This window comes from Lactuca virosa, chromosome 5 (genome assembly GCF_052849685.1).
Source record: "Lactuca virosa cultivar CGN04683 chromosome 5, Lactuca_virosa_CGN04683_v6, whole genome shotgun sequence".
Taxonomy (NCBI): Eukaryota; Viridiplantae; Streptophyta; class Magnoliopsida; order Asterales; family Asteraceae; genus Lactuca; species Lactuca virosa.
The window spans coordinates 9,069,737-9,082,713 of record NC_136430.1 but is presented as its reverse complement, the minus strand read 5'-3'; the positions used below and the strand labels follow the sequence as shown (position 1 = coordinate 9,082,713).

Genomic DNA, 12,977 nt, shown 5'->3' with positions numbered 1-12,977 from the left:
AGGCAGTTACCGGTTGAAAGAGACCGAAGGGGTAGGTCGGGCACCCAGATATGCCTGGCAGTATGTTATTGTATGGTATGTGGTATGATGGGGGAACTCACTAAGCTTTGTGCTTACAGTTTTCAGTTTTGTTTTCAGGTACCTCTTCATCGAAGGGGAAGGAGCCGACACGGTAGCAACGCATCACACACACACACAAGATTTCCGCATTATGAGATTCTTGGGATTGTACTCTGACATTGTTACTATTTTATGATATGGTTTTGAGACATGTGACTATGGTTTTATGAAATGATATGGTTCGATGATGTCTTTCAGTAAACAATTTTATAAGTTACTTAATTAAAAACAAAAATTTTGGTCTTGAAAATTTGGATGTTACATGGAATCTCGATCCTACTCGTCGAGTTCCTCCTCATACAGAGTCGGGACATTTCGCTCACAACTCGCCGAGTTCCTCCTTGAACTCGTCGAGCTCTTCAATCTTCACATCCAAAAACATGTCCAACTCGCTGAGTCATCTCCTAGACTCGACGAGTTTGCCCAGTAACAGAAAAGGTTGGGGGAGCCCCGACCCAACTCGCCGAGTTGTATGAACAACTCGTCGATTCCCACATAGTCTAAACCCATTCAATCGTTTCCAGTTGGGTTCAATGCTTCCAAACCATGGATATGGTCCCATAGGACCAAGTTACCACATAAAGTTGCTAACTTTACGTCCATGCATGGGTTATTTAGCTCAAAAGTCCGTAAAAGGTGGTTCACAAGTTGCATGGGACTCCCATGGATGCCATGGAGTCCCTCAACGGCTCTAGATCTGAAGGTTCTTTCCACAGGGGTCATCCAAATCCTAAAGGCCACCATTATTAAACTAAAACATAGAGAAAGAGCCCTAAAACTAGATCTAAACACTCAATAAGCAAGGTAAGAGCTTTATACCTCAGGTGAACCAGAAATGAAGCTCTACTTCTGGACTACTCTTCTCCTTCACTTCCTTGCTCTTTCCTCAAGTCTCCTCTTCTTCAAAACCTCAAGAAAGTACCAAGAATGGCTCAAAACACTCAAAAACATATTAGGGTTTCGTACCTAGGGTTTGGGGTGATGGAGGCTGCAAATGAGGCCACCCTTTGGAGGTTAAGGTGTTTAAATAGGGTGCAAACCCTGAAAATTAGGGTTTCACTCTGGCATCCCTACTCGTCGAGTTGATGTTTCTCAACTCGTCGAGTAGACTTCAAGTCCCGTGTCCAAAATCCGTTTCTACTCGACGAGTTTGGGGCCTCCAACTCGTCGAGTCCCTTTGCAAAAATGAATAATTTGGTTTAAATACATACCAGAATCCGCGCGTTACATGCATATTGTAATTATGGAAGTTCTTCAATTAAATCTACCAATGACATATTGTGATTTGTGGAAGTGAAGCCTTTCTAAGAACCTCGATGACCAACACTAACCTCAAAGTGACTTGACAATTCACTTTTGAAATGACAATTAACTAGTAACATACTCCACCAACCACTCTGATGACCCATCTATATAAAATACATAAAGTCGTAAAATATCTTCCAGAAGCTTATTATAGTTGTGGAAGCTCTTCGATTAAATCTACCAAATTGTATATTGTGATTGTGGAAGTGAAGCGTTTATAAGAACCTCGATGACCAAGACTAACCCATAAGACAATTTTATGTTTGTCCAAAAATGGTAGCTTGTTTTTACTCGTTAATGTTAATCCACTATTTCTTAATTCCTATGGGAACAATGTATGGGTTTAGTTGTTGGGTTGATGATGACAATGGCCATAACAATTCGTTGGTAAATTATCGGTTGGTTAGGTTAGTAGAACATGTTAAAACAGTTGAGGATATGCTTAGTTTGTAGTTGGGTTCTATTCTTAGCCATAATTGTTTACAACTTGTAACATTTGGTAGAATCAATTGTGTTTTTAAGCGTACTGCTTGTGTTATTAATCGGTTAGACACTACCGATCTTAGGGATTATGATTAATAGTTACAGCTGTGTTTTGTGTAAGTTGTTTTCGATATTATGGCCAATTAACTGCTTAATATTATAATAGTAAATTTAAAAGTCAAATTATTTTCCTAATATCATTTCTTTCCTAAAAAAATATACAAACGTAATTGTATCTTTACATGCCAAAGCTTGATGTTTCATACAACACTAAACAAAATCATCCATCAACAATTGCAATTAAAGAAGATCCCCAAAAAATACAGGACATCCTATAACAAAAAGTAAACCAAATGACTCAAATGAACTCGGTAATTCCAAGTTGTTAAAGCACGACACCAAACACTCCAAAACCATACACATGAAGACCCCACAATCGCCTAAGAGTCCACCTTGTATTTACCTCCACCTAAGCATCCAAATACTAAGGAACCATTTAACAATACCCAGAAAATTGTTTTGGGGGGTGGAAAAAAGATCTTTAACTGATTTTAATATTCTTTCCTTGGATCCAGAAACGGATCATATCGACTTAATTGTGATACCTGAGGAAAATATAACAAATTAGAAAGTCGGTAGATTTACAATCTATTTATGAGCATTGAAATTTTAATATAGGTTACCTTCTTGTGTTTCAATTTGAAGGTCTTATGTAGTTTGAAACGAGTCATATATCTGTTGATTGTGTGTTCTTCTAGAATATAGTTTGAACATGGAAGATATCCACACTTGGGCTGTTTTGGTGAAAAAAAAATGAACATATATGAAAAGTTTTCAAAGAAAAACATATTACTATACAGAAATTAAGCACATACCTTTATCTCTACAGATATCGAAAACTCTTCATCACAAAGACCTGCCAAACACAGACAATAGAAGTTGTTATGTCAACTTTTAATATTTCCAAACACATATATTAGAAAACTAAAAAATATTGTTCAATTATCATATAATACCTTGAGGGAAAACTGAATGATCTGATATAAGTAGTGCATAATCACAGTGTGTATTGACATCAGAATCACTAACTCTCCGGGAAGGACGTTTAGAAAAAACATTTTTCGCTACTGCCTCAAGAAAATCTCTGGATACAAGAACACGGACCTACCAAGTTTGTTGAAACTCGTGTTAATCAATTGAACTCAAATTCAACAAAAGAAGTCATCAATAGTTTTCAAGGATTATAATTAATGATAGTTTGGATACTTACCCCAGCATCAACATGATTAGAACCTAATCATGGAGACATTACATGTTGCACGTACAGATATTCTGCAATTTCCCTTGTTGGAGCTGATAAAAGGTCACAATCTTCATTCCATAGGAGACCTTCATACATGGATAAATCTGAAGGTACTTCCTCATAGTTTGTCCCATTTCTTTTAACTTTTTGTACCCTCAACACTTTTCCAACCTACATAAACTTATTATGTTTACATCCATTGTATTGTCAATCAGACAACTAGCAAGTAGAACTATATGATTATTAATTACTAGTTTTGAATAACCATTCAAAGTTGAATCTATTTTCCCAAACTTTTATTATTGAGATATTAGTCGCATAACAGAGGATGTATCTTCCAAACCTAAAAATATATGGAAGAGAAAGGGAAGATTCCCTGGACTTGTGATTTGGTTGGTCAGTAATACAATCATTCAGCCATTACATTTCACTGTTGTATTGTTCTTGCATTACAGTCCTCATCTATTCCATTCTAATACTTATCATGAAATCATATCTAGAATACAATAAACATATCCAACCAAAATGCAATGAACATGTATGACATAAATATCCACAATATTTAACTTTCTGTATTACCGACTTAGTTTAACATGATTCTGTGTATGAATCCTTATTTGACAATAATATTTTTAAAACATAAATTTTGTGTGAAAACTACAAACTCACCTTACATTACATGTATGGCTGTTTTTCAGGAGTTAAGTTCTGGACAACATTGAATTTGAAAGAACTCATTGCTTATGCAATACATGTTCTCCAAAGTTGTATTATCAATTTCAACTTGTTTGAAGTAAATAATAATAGTATTTTCATTAGTGATCAAGGAAACGGCAATGGCACTGGTTTAATAACCCAAAAACTAGGTCACAAAATAAAGGGAAATAATACAATACGTAAACGGTGAAACTAGGGGTGTTCACGGGGCGGTTCGGCTCGGATACTAATAAAATTGTGAAGCATGACCACGGTGCGGGTACCTTGCATGCACTAACCGAAACCGAACCGTATTGCTAAAAAACCCGAACCGAACCGAACCGTATGAAGGCGGGTAACCGCGGTTCGGTTCACGGGTACCCACTAACTGTAAAAAAATAAGAATCGGTCAAAACTACAAAATCCATTTCAACCATTTTATTCCTTAAATCAAACACTCACATAAAATTAGGAAAAAAATATCAATTCTTGTTATTCAAATATGCATTTTATGAATAAAATACATAGACATAAAACCTTCATTATATAAATATGATAAAGTTGATACAAAAACATACATTCAAAATTTATGGTTTATGAATCTAATAGATTAAAGATAACGTTTAAATGAGTTGTGATCCCAATTTTCGTAAGTACTGTGTTCTTTGAGTATTGTGTGGGCAATTGGATCGTATTTGCAATTGTTTAGTAGTTTACTTAAGTATTAATTTTAATCTGGACAATGGACATCATATAAAATTCACTTTATATATATATATATATATATATATATATATATATATATATATATATATATACACACACACACACACGGTTCGGTTCGGATATCCACGGATATCTAAAGATCCAAACCGTAACTGACCCGTAAGCACACGGTTTTTTCGGTTTCGGTTTTTTCGGGTTCGGATTGGTCGGATCGGCTCGGTTTTGCGGTTTTTTTGCACACCCCTAGGTGAAAGAGACATGAATTAATCCATAACGACGTCTAATAAAGAGAAAATCAAATCTTGAAATAAGTAATCTACAGCAGCAGAAACCAACAACACATTGAGATATTTAGATACAAGGAACTAACCAGTCTTTTCGCAGATGGTTTGGCAACTCAGATTTTGACTAAAGAAAATTATGAGATCTTCGGTTACTGGATACCAAAAAAACCGATGTAAGCTTGAATGAACTGATGGGAGCGCAACCTCAATTCAGCTTTCAGTTCTCAAGATTCCATCAATGCCACTTCTAGTCCTTCCGCATAAAGCCTTTACAGAATCAGTCCTTCATCACGGCAACCCATTCTCAAATTCGTTCAAGTCCATTACACAGACAAAACTTGTGTGTATCTCAATTAAATTGAGTCAGAGCTGTAACTAACTAACTAACTAACTAACTATTAACCAATTTACTCTGATCACAACCATGATTAAGATTGAATAAATATACATTACATCTTCCGCAAAATGACTACTAGTAAAGTGGCCCATTCATTATTATGATCTTGAAATAATAATAAATCTGATGGGAAATGTTGTTTAAAGAAATGTCGATTCGGCCAAAAGGGATCTGCTTCCTTTTGGTAATTTTGGCCAAAATACATTGACTCCTTGATACTCAACTAAGATCGGCGCCAATTTGATTGATAAACATCATGTTCATGTTACGACAGCTATCTTTTATGTAACCTTTATGAAAGATGATGCATTATGCTTGTATAATACAAATTGTTATCGATCTAGTATTATATTTATAGCCATAGTCTACCTCAGCCTACTAGTGTCTCACTTTACTACTCATATGGTGCATTTTTGGACTAGTTTTTATAATCAGCCATCTTTCAAGCTTCAATTTGTAGCATTTGTAAACTTTAAGAAATGAAGTTATAGTTTTTTCTCATTCAAACTTTCAACGTATTCATCCAATAATTAAGATGTAAAGAAAGAAAAAAGGAACAACAATAGCAACAGATGATAAAGGTTTGTTAGGTTACCAGCAAGTTCTCGAGTAGGATAATCATCTTCTTCAACAATGGACTTATCTTGATACGAACTTTTTTCTTCAAAATTTGCCGAAATTTCATTCTTCATCATCTTCATACAGCATCGTACTATTTTTTGGTCCAGCTCATAATAATGCATCATCTTTCCCAAAGGTTTCATATCCAAATCAATAAAAGACACCTGTAGTGTAGTAGTAAGATAAATGAATAAAAAAATAAAAATAAAATAGCATGCTGTTTATAACAACAAAATGCTTACCTTATAATCAAAACTCTGTCCAATTGATTCATGCAAAATGACATTATACGCGGACTTTGGATCCTCTTTTTCTCTTGTTCTAAAACTAATCATGAGACTCAAATCCTTTGCAGTGGCAGCAATCAAATACTCTTTCACAATTTTCAAACTTTCATCCAATGGGATAGTATGCAAAGAAGTATATCTATCGGATTGCTGCTTATCTTCACCTAAGTCTCTACAAACCACACAGGGCTGAGAAACTACATCATAATATGCATGAACGGCCCCTTCTATATCAAAAACATCAAGTTTCTGAACTTGTAAAAGTCTATCCAACAATCCAGATCTAAAAACAGCCTCAGAAACAAGTTCTAGAAAGCAAGTGGTACGCATACCATCATCAGCCTGAATAACAAACTTCAGAGCATCTTCTAATGCTCTATCGTAACGAACGTTCGTTCTGTATTTACCTCCACCTAAGCATCCGAATACTAAGGAACCGTTTAAGAATACCCGAAAATTGTTTTGTGGGGTGGAAAAAAGATCTTTAATTGATTTTAATATTCTTTCCTTGGATCCAGAAAACATATCCAACGGATCATATCGACTTAATTGTGATACCTGACAAAAATATCACCAATTACACAAACTCCGTACCTCTACAATCTATCTACTCATGAGCCATTGAAAATTTCATATACCTTACCTTTTTGTGTTTCAATTTGAAGGTCTGATGTAGTTTGAAACGGGTCATGCACCTCTTCATTGTGTGTTCTTCTAGAATATAGTTTGAACATGGAAGAAATCCACACTTGGGCTGTTTTGGAGAAATAAACATATATGAATGAAAACTTATTACTATACACAAATTGAGCACATACCTTTATCTCTACAGATATCGAAAACTCTTCATCACGAAGAGCTGCCAAACACACAGACAATACAAGTAGTGTTATGTCAACTTTTAACTTCTCCAGACACAACCTATAAGATATTGTCCAATTATCATACAATACCTTGAGGGAAAACTGAATGATCTGATATAAGCAGTGCATAATCACACTGTGTATTGACATCAGCATCAGTAACTCTCCAGGAAGGGCGTTGAGAAAAAACGTTTTTGGCTACTGCCTCAAGAAAATCCCTGGATACAAGAACACGGACCTACCAAGTTTGTTGAAACTCGTGTTAAGAAATTGAACTCAAATTCAACATTAACAGTTTTCAAGGATTATAATTAATGATAGTGTGGATACTTACCCCAGCATCAACATGATTGGAACCTAATCGTGGAGACATCACATGTTGCACGTACAGATGTTCTGCAATTTCCCTTGTTGGAGCTGATAAAAGGTCACAATCTTCATTCCATAGGAGGCCTTCATGCATGGATAAATCTGAAGGTACTTCTTCATAGTTTGTCCCGTTTCTTTTAACTTTTTGTACCCTCAACACTTTTCCAACCTACATAAAGTTATTATGTTTTCATCCATTGTCAATCAGAGAACTAGTCAAGTAGAACTATATGATTATTACCAAACTAAAAAAGCAAACAAATCGAAAACCTTTAAAAGCTGTTAGAAATGTTTTCCATCTTTAGAAACTATTTTTTTACATCTTCTGGAAAATACATTGAAAAACAAATGTCTATATGCCTGTTTTTTTTTCTTCTAAAAAACAGTCCTTTTCACAAAATGTCTGCATGCTGCCACAGCATAGCGTGCAAACATAAGTGGTGAAAAAAAAAAAAAAAAAAAAAAAAAAAACAGTCAACGATTTATACTTGTTTATAAATAACATAAACATAAAACATAAAACATACAAAATCAGAAGTTGATCCGCTATAAGAGAGAATGATATTTGCAGCTCCTTCTCCTCTGTAAATCCAATCACCCGCATGTTTTGCATTCAAATTCAATTCCATCATTTGTCTGCATAAATTTGCAATCACCATCACGCGCATGCAGTTTAATAAACATGCGTAATACAAAACACACTTAATAATACATGACTTGATTCTTCACTAGTTCACTTATTGTGAAAAATTCTAATGCCAAAATACAGAAAAGCTCATGGAGTCTAGAGGGCTTAAAACCACAGTTTGGCCACAAGTGTTGCAACACACGATGAATGTTGGGGGTTGTAACTAATATATCTCTTAAATCATTTTATACACCAAGACACTGGATAAAGTGTGATACGCCCTGATACTTTCTTGAATAAGACACAGATTCCATTGATAATCAAACTATGAACTGATAAGATGGATTAGGGTTTTCCCATTCATTCGAGAGGAATGGACTCTCCAAGAAGAACAAAGTTCATTCTACAAAATAATTTTTAGCTATCTCTAAAGGACTCGACACTACCTTAAATATAACAATAATAAGACAAAAACAAGCAGCCACTGATCCCAGAAAAGGTTTGTCCCCCACAACAATTGTTTCCACCCATGATCGGCTGCAGACTCACTAATTGACAAATTAAAATAAAAGACTAAACTGCCCCTTTGGCCAAATACCAGCATAACAAGAAGAAATCACCCGATTTCCCTTTTTGCCCCTTGCTATAAACTAGTAAACTCTGGGGCTTATGCTTATCAAAGTGATATTTACAAAAATGAGCAATCAATAACGAAGTATTAAGAAAATAACGATTAATTTTGCATTTGAAGAAAAAGGAACAAGCTATCTAAACAAGTCATTCTACCATTATCAATTTGTCCACTTGGGCAAATGGTCCCTCGAAATAGCAATATAGCATTTCGAACACTCGATTTTGACAAAAAAACAACTCAATTTGTGAAATTATAGTGTTGTGAATAGTAATGGCTACCTTATTCATTTTCCTGAATAAGTTGGGTAATAAACTGGAAAAAGCAGGTCCAAAAACTCAAATTAATTGTCTAGAATCCAGTAAACCTATCTAAAACAGATGGAATTTTCATATTAGAATAAATGTAATGTAGTGTCCACCTTTTGGTAGCCTTAGATATGATAACTATGAAAGCAGTACTGTGGTAGAATTGTCTGTTCTTAAAAATAATCCAATCCATCACAAAAATCCCGAAATGAAATCATATCCAAAATACAATAAACATACCCAAAATGCAATGAACATGTATGACATAAATATCCAAAATATTTAACTTTCTGCTACACCGAATCTTTATTTGACTATGACATACAAACAGAAATTTGGTGTGAAAATACAAACTCGCATTACATGTATGGCTGTTTTTAAGGAGTTAAGTTTGCTTGATGTTCTGGACAACATTGAATTTGAAAGAACTCATTGCTTATGCAATACATGTTCTCCAAAGAAGTTGTATCAATTTCAACTTGTTTGAAGTAAATAATTGTATTTTCATTAGTGATCAAGGAAACGGCTGATCACTAATGGCAACAGATTTAATAACCCAAAAACTAGGTCATAAATAAAGGGAAATACTACGTAAACAGTGAAAGAGGCATGAATTAATCCATAACAAAGTCTAATGCACATAACTCTAAAGAGAAAATCAAATCTTGAAATAACTAATCGGCAGCAGAAACCAAACACATTGAGAGATTTAGATAGAAGGAACTGACCAGTCTTTTCGCAGATCTTGAGATACTTTTGGCAACTCAGATTTAGAGTTTAGACTAAAGAAAATTATGAGATCTTGAATGTTTAAGGAATGCCTCCGACTGATGTTAATAACTCTTCGGTTGCTGGATACCAAAAATACTGATGTAAGCTTGAATAAACGATAATCTTACACTGTGATACAAAAAAAAAAAAAAAAAAAAAAAAAAAAAAAAAAAAAAAAAAAAAAAAACTGATGGGGGTTTTAAAGGGTGTTTGGGATTTGCTTATTTAACTCCAGAAGTGCTTTTGGGCAAATGTGCTTATTATTTTATGGTGGTAGAAAAATTAGTTTTTAAAAAAGTGTTTGGATTAGCTTTTGTGGTGGCAAAAGCCAATAAGTTAATAAGTTGTTTTTTAAAAAGTGTTTGGATTAGCTTATACATGTAAAATGACCAAAAAGGGCATGCTCACATACTTAGAACCATTTACTACTTTTACATATAATGTTTTATACTTAATAAATTTTTTGGACAAAATTCATAATCTTAAATATTTTTTTTTACAACTACTCGAAGCTCAATGCTTATAATCATTTTTGCCTAGCATTTCGAGAAATCCATGTTTTTTTTTGCTTAACCTATTAAATCATACATTCTAAGTTAAGTAAGAAAGAAACAATATATATAGTTGTCTAGATTAAGTGCTTTACCCATTAGGAAGTGCTTTACCCATTAGGCTATATTGATAACTAACATATAGTCAAACTATTAAAAAGCTGAATTCAAACGTAGAAGACAAATTTAAAGTAGATCTAAAGCTTTTGTTTAAAAAAGGAAACAGAATTTAATCAAGTTCTACATAAATTCAAAGAAAGCAAAGAAAAACACAGAGCTAAAATTAGGACAAAATCACATCTGTGAGATTTTGATGCAATCACTACCTAAAAAACAACAAATATAAAATACTAACTATGGTTCAACAAACAACATATAACTAACTGCACATAGTTCATCAACAAAGCATTTGAAAGGTGGAATGATGGTATAAACCGACATCACCTGGTATAGTATTGACCCTTTTTTGAACTTGAGATTGACCAGGCATTTTATGCAGTTCAAACATGAACACCATCTTCCCTTCTGAACTTCTTTTCTGTGTACAATGCTTCACAGTATACAACCCATCATACCCAAACACATCATAATTGTTCTTCTTTCCAACCCAACAAGTTTCCTAATCACCCTAACAGGACTTTTCTCAGTCATACTGTTCTTCAAAGCAAGATTACCCCTTTCAAGTTTTTGATCATCTGCTTAATCGATTACAAAAAGATTCATGTGCTTAAAATTCATGTGCTTTATCGATTCTAAAAAAAGTCATCAGCTTAAACCGAACCAGAAAAAAAATCGGGATTCCAAATCATAAATTGGGAACCATATACCAGAAATCAGACAAGAAATTGAGCTCTAGATTGAAAACCGAACAAGTAAATCATGTGCTTCATCGATTCCAGAAATCAAAATTCATATATCGATCCAGGAGGTATAACTGGATAAAGAAAGTGGGACTTACCAGATCGGAGAAGGAGCAGTAGCCAGCGCCGTCGATCAGAGGTCTGGTGCGGAGATCGGAGAAGGGTCGCCGGAGTGGGAGATCGGAGAAAGGTCGCAGTGATGAACGTTGTGAAGGGGAGTGTGAAGTGAACGACCATCTGGGGAATGAATTACGACGTGAACTTGGTGAGTATCGGGGGAGAACGGGGGCATATAGGTAATTTTAATTTTAAAAAACCAAAAATATTCAAAAAGGGAGGCCTTGGTAATTTTAACTTTAAAAAACCAAAAATATTCAAAAAGGGAGGCCTTAGTAATTTTAACTTTAAAAACCAAAATTATTCAAAAAGTAAGGTCTTCCTTACTTTTTAAATGTTGTTTCAAAAAGTTATTTTAAAAGGTTTTTAAACGCATATTAACGTTATAAAAGTCCTTAAATTTGTAAATTTTTATTGGTTTTATCCTAAATCATTAACATTTGCTATACGATTTGATATGTCTTGCAACTCAACACTTAACATAACCATATCAACTAACCTTGTATGCTTATAAAATTAACACTAACATTTGCAACTAATCTTACATGCTTATAAAGTTAACGGTAACAGTTGCAATGTGAAAAACAATGTTTGATTTTGTTCTTCAAATCAAAGCCTACGTGAAGGAAGGTGGGCACCTTTGTCTCTACTCTCGATTTTGTCTGCCGTTGTGTTTCGAAAAGAGGGAAGAAGGTGTTTGATCTCTATTTTGATAGGGTACCGGGATACACGCGTGCGCTTTGAGTCTTGAAGCTTGAATTGACGACGAAGACGAAGTGAGTTCACTAAAGACGACAATTGCTTTCACTAACTTGCATCGAGATTTCCCATATTGGGGTACAAACAGACAAGGTGTTGGGGCACAAACGCACGCAACAGACAAATGCACGCTTTGAGTCTTGAAGCTTAAATTGACGACGAAGACGGAATGAGTTCACTGAAGACGATGATTGCTTTCACTAGCCTGCATCGAGATTCCCCATATTGATTCGGGTAAATTTCGACTTTTACTGATCAACAATTAGCAAACATTACGGGATTTAGCTTCAGATTCGCTACTTATAATTATGATTCTATGAGCTTCTGTAAACCTCTACAATTCTTCATCTTCTTGGTCTTTGGAAATGGAGTTGAACCATGTGAGCGGAGAAGTTAAAACTTGTCAACTTAAATTGGGTTATTGATGAATGACAATGAAGACTATAATTTGAAATTAGGGTTTGAAGATTTTACATTTGGGTTAATTTTTCAAGCTTTATTTGTGCAAATCAAACACTTTTTTTTGTCCGTCAGGTGTTCAATAAAACGTCTAAATGAAGTTTTCTAGTGTTGCAACCATTTCCAGACTCAAGAAGATGTGGAGTCTCTTCCTGATGTTGTTTTTCATTGTGCACTCCAACCTTTTGTTGGAGTGTCATATTTTACTTTGGATTTCTGCTTCTCATTCTGAGCCTCTCCTAGAGGATTTAATAAGATTTGTTTGTGTGTTTATGGCGTCTTCTCATACATTTACGAGCAAATCTTGGTCATGTCCCTTTCGGGGGTTTCATTGTTGCTCGAATGGTGAAGTAGGAGGTAAGGGGATTTCTCGTATGATTTCTCATCTCAAGAGCTTACACCTCCCTACGGATGAGCGTAGAACTGTGTTACGATAGGT

The 12,977-nt window shown here is 34.7% G+C and overlaps 1 protein-coding gene and 1 pseudogene across 4 annotated transcripts; both read right to left on the bottom strand.

Moving 5' to 3' along the window:
- Positions 1-2,078: 2,078 nt before the first annotated feature.
- LOC145110967 (inositol-pentakisphosphate 2-kinase-like) lies at positions 2,079-3,307 on the bottom strand (annotated as a pseudogene). Its single transcript, XR_013710132.1, has 5 exons — positions 3,221-3,307; positions 2,925-3,072; positions 2,784-2,824; positions 2,592-2,702; positions 2,079-2,513 (listed from the first exon to the last, which is right to left on the bottom strand). The product of XR_013710132.1 is annotated as an inositol-pentakisphosphate 2-kinase-like (transcript).
- LOC145112688 (inositol-pentakisphosphate 2-kinase-like) lies at positions 2,937-11,473 on the bottom strand. Of its 3 annotated transcripts, XM_079048823.1 has the most exons (13): positions 11,302-11,473; positions 10,788-11,038; positions 9,750-9,872; positions 7,982-8,090; positions 7,420-7,623; positions 7,176-7,323; positions 7,041-7,081; positions 6,866-6,976; positions 6,178-6,780; positions 5,910-6,099; positions 5,004-5,200; positions 3,179-3,382; positions 2,937-3,072 (listed from the first exon to the last, which is right to left on the bottom strand). In XM_079048823.1, the coding sequence occupies exons 4-11, from the start codon at positions 8,084-8,086 to the stop codon at positions 5,187-5,189; spliced, it is 1,416 nt and encodes a 471-aa protein (XP_078904949.1). In that variant the 5' UTR covers positions 8,087-8,090; positions 9,750-9,872; positions 10,788-11,038; positions 11,302-11,473; the 3' UTR covers positions 2,937-3,072; positions 3,179-3,382; positions 5,004-5,186. The 3 variants fall into 3 exon arrangements, with proteins under 3 accessions (XP_078904949.1, XP_078904948.1, XP_078904950.1); XM_079048822.1 differs by lacking the exon at positions 5,004-5,200; XM_079048824.1 differs by lacking the exons at positions 2,937-3,072; positions 3,179-3,382 and adding an exon at positions 3,391-4,876.
- Positions 11,474-12,977: the final 1,504 nt, after the last annotated feature.

Coding starts and splice junctions, on each gene's coding strand:
- LOC145112688 (XM_079048822.1), bottom strand. CDS start 8,086: ATGATGGAATTGAATTTGAATGCAAAACATGCGGGTGATTGGATTTAC. Junction 6,100..6,177: donor GACAGAGTTTTGATTATAAG/GTAAGCATTTTG, acceptor ACTACACTACAG/GTGTCTTTTATTGATTTGGA. Junction 3,383..5,909: donor TCCTACTCGAGAACTTGCTG/GTAACCTAACAA, acceptor AAGTTTATGTAG/GTTGGAAAAGTGTTGAGGGT.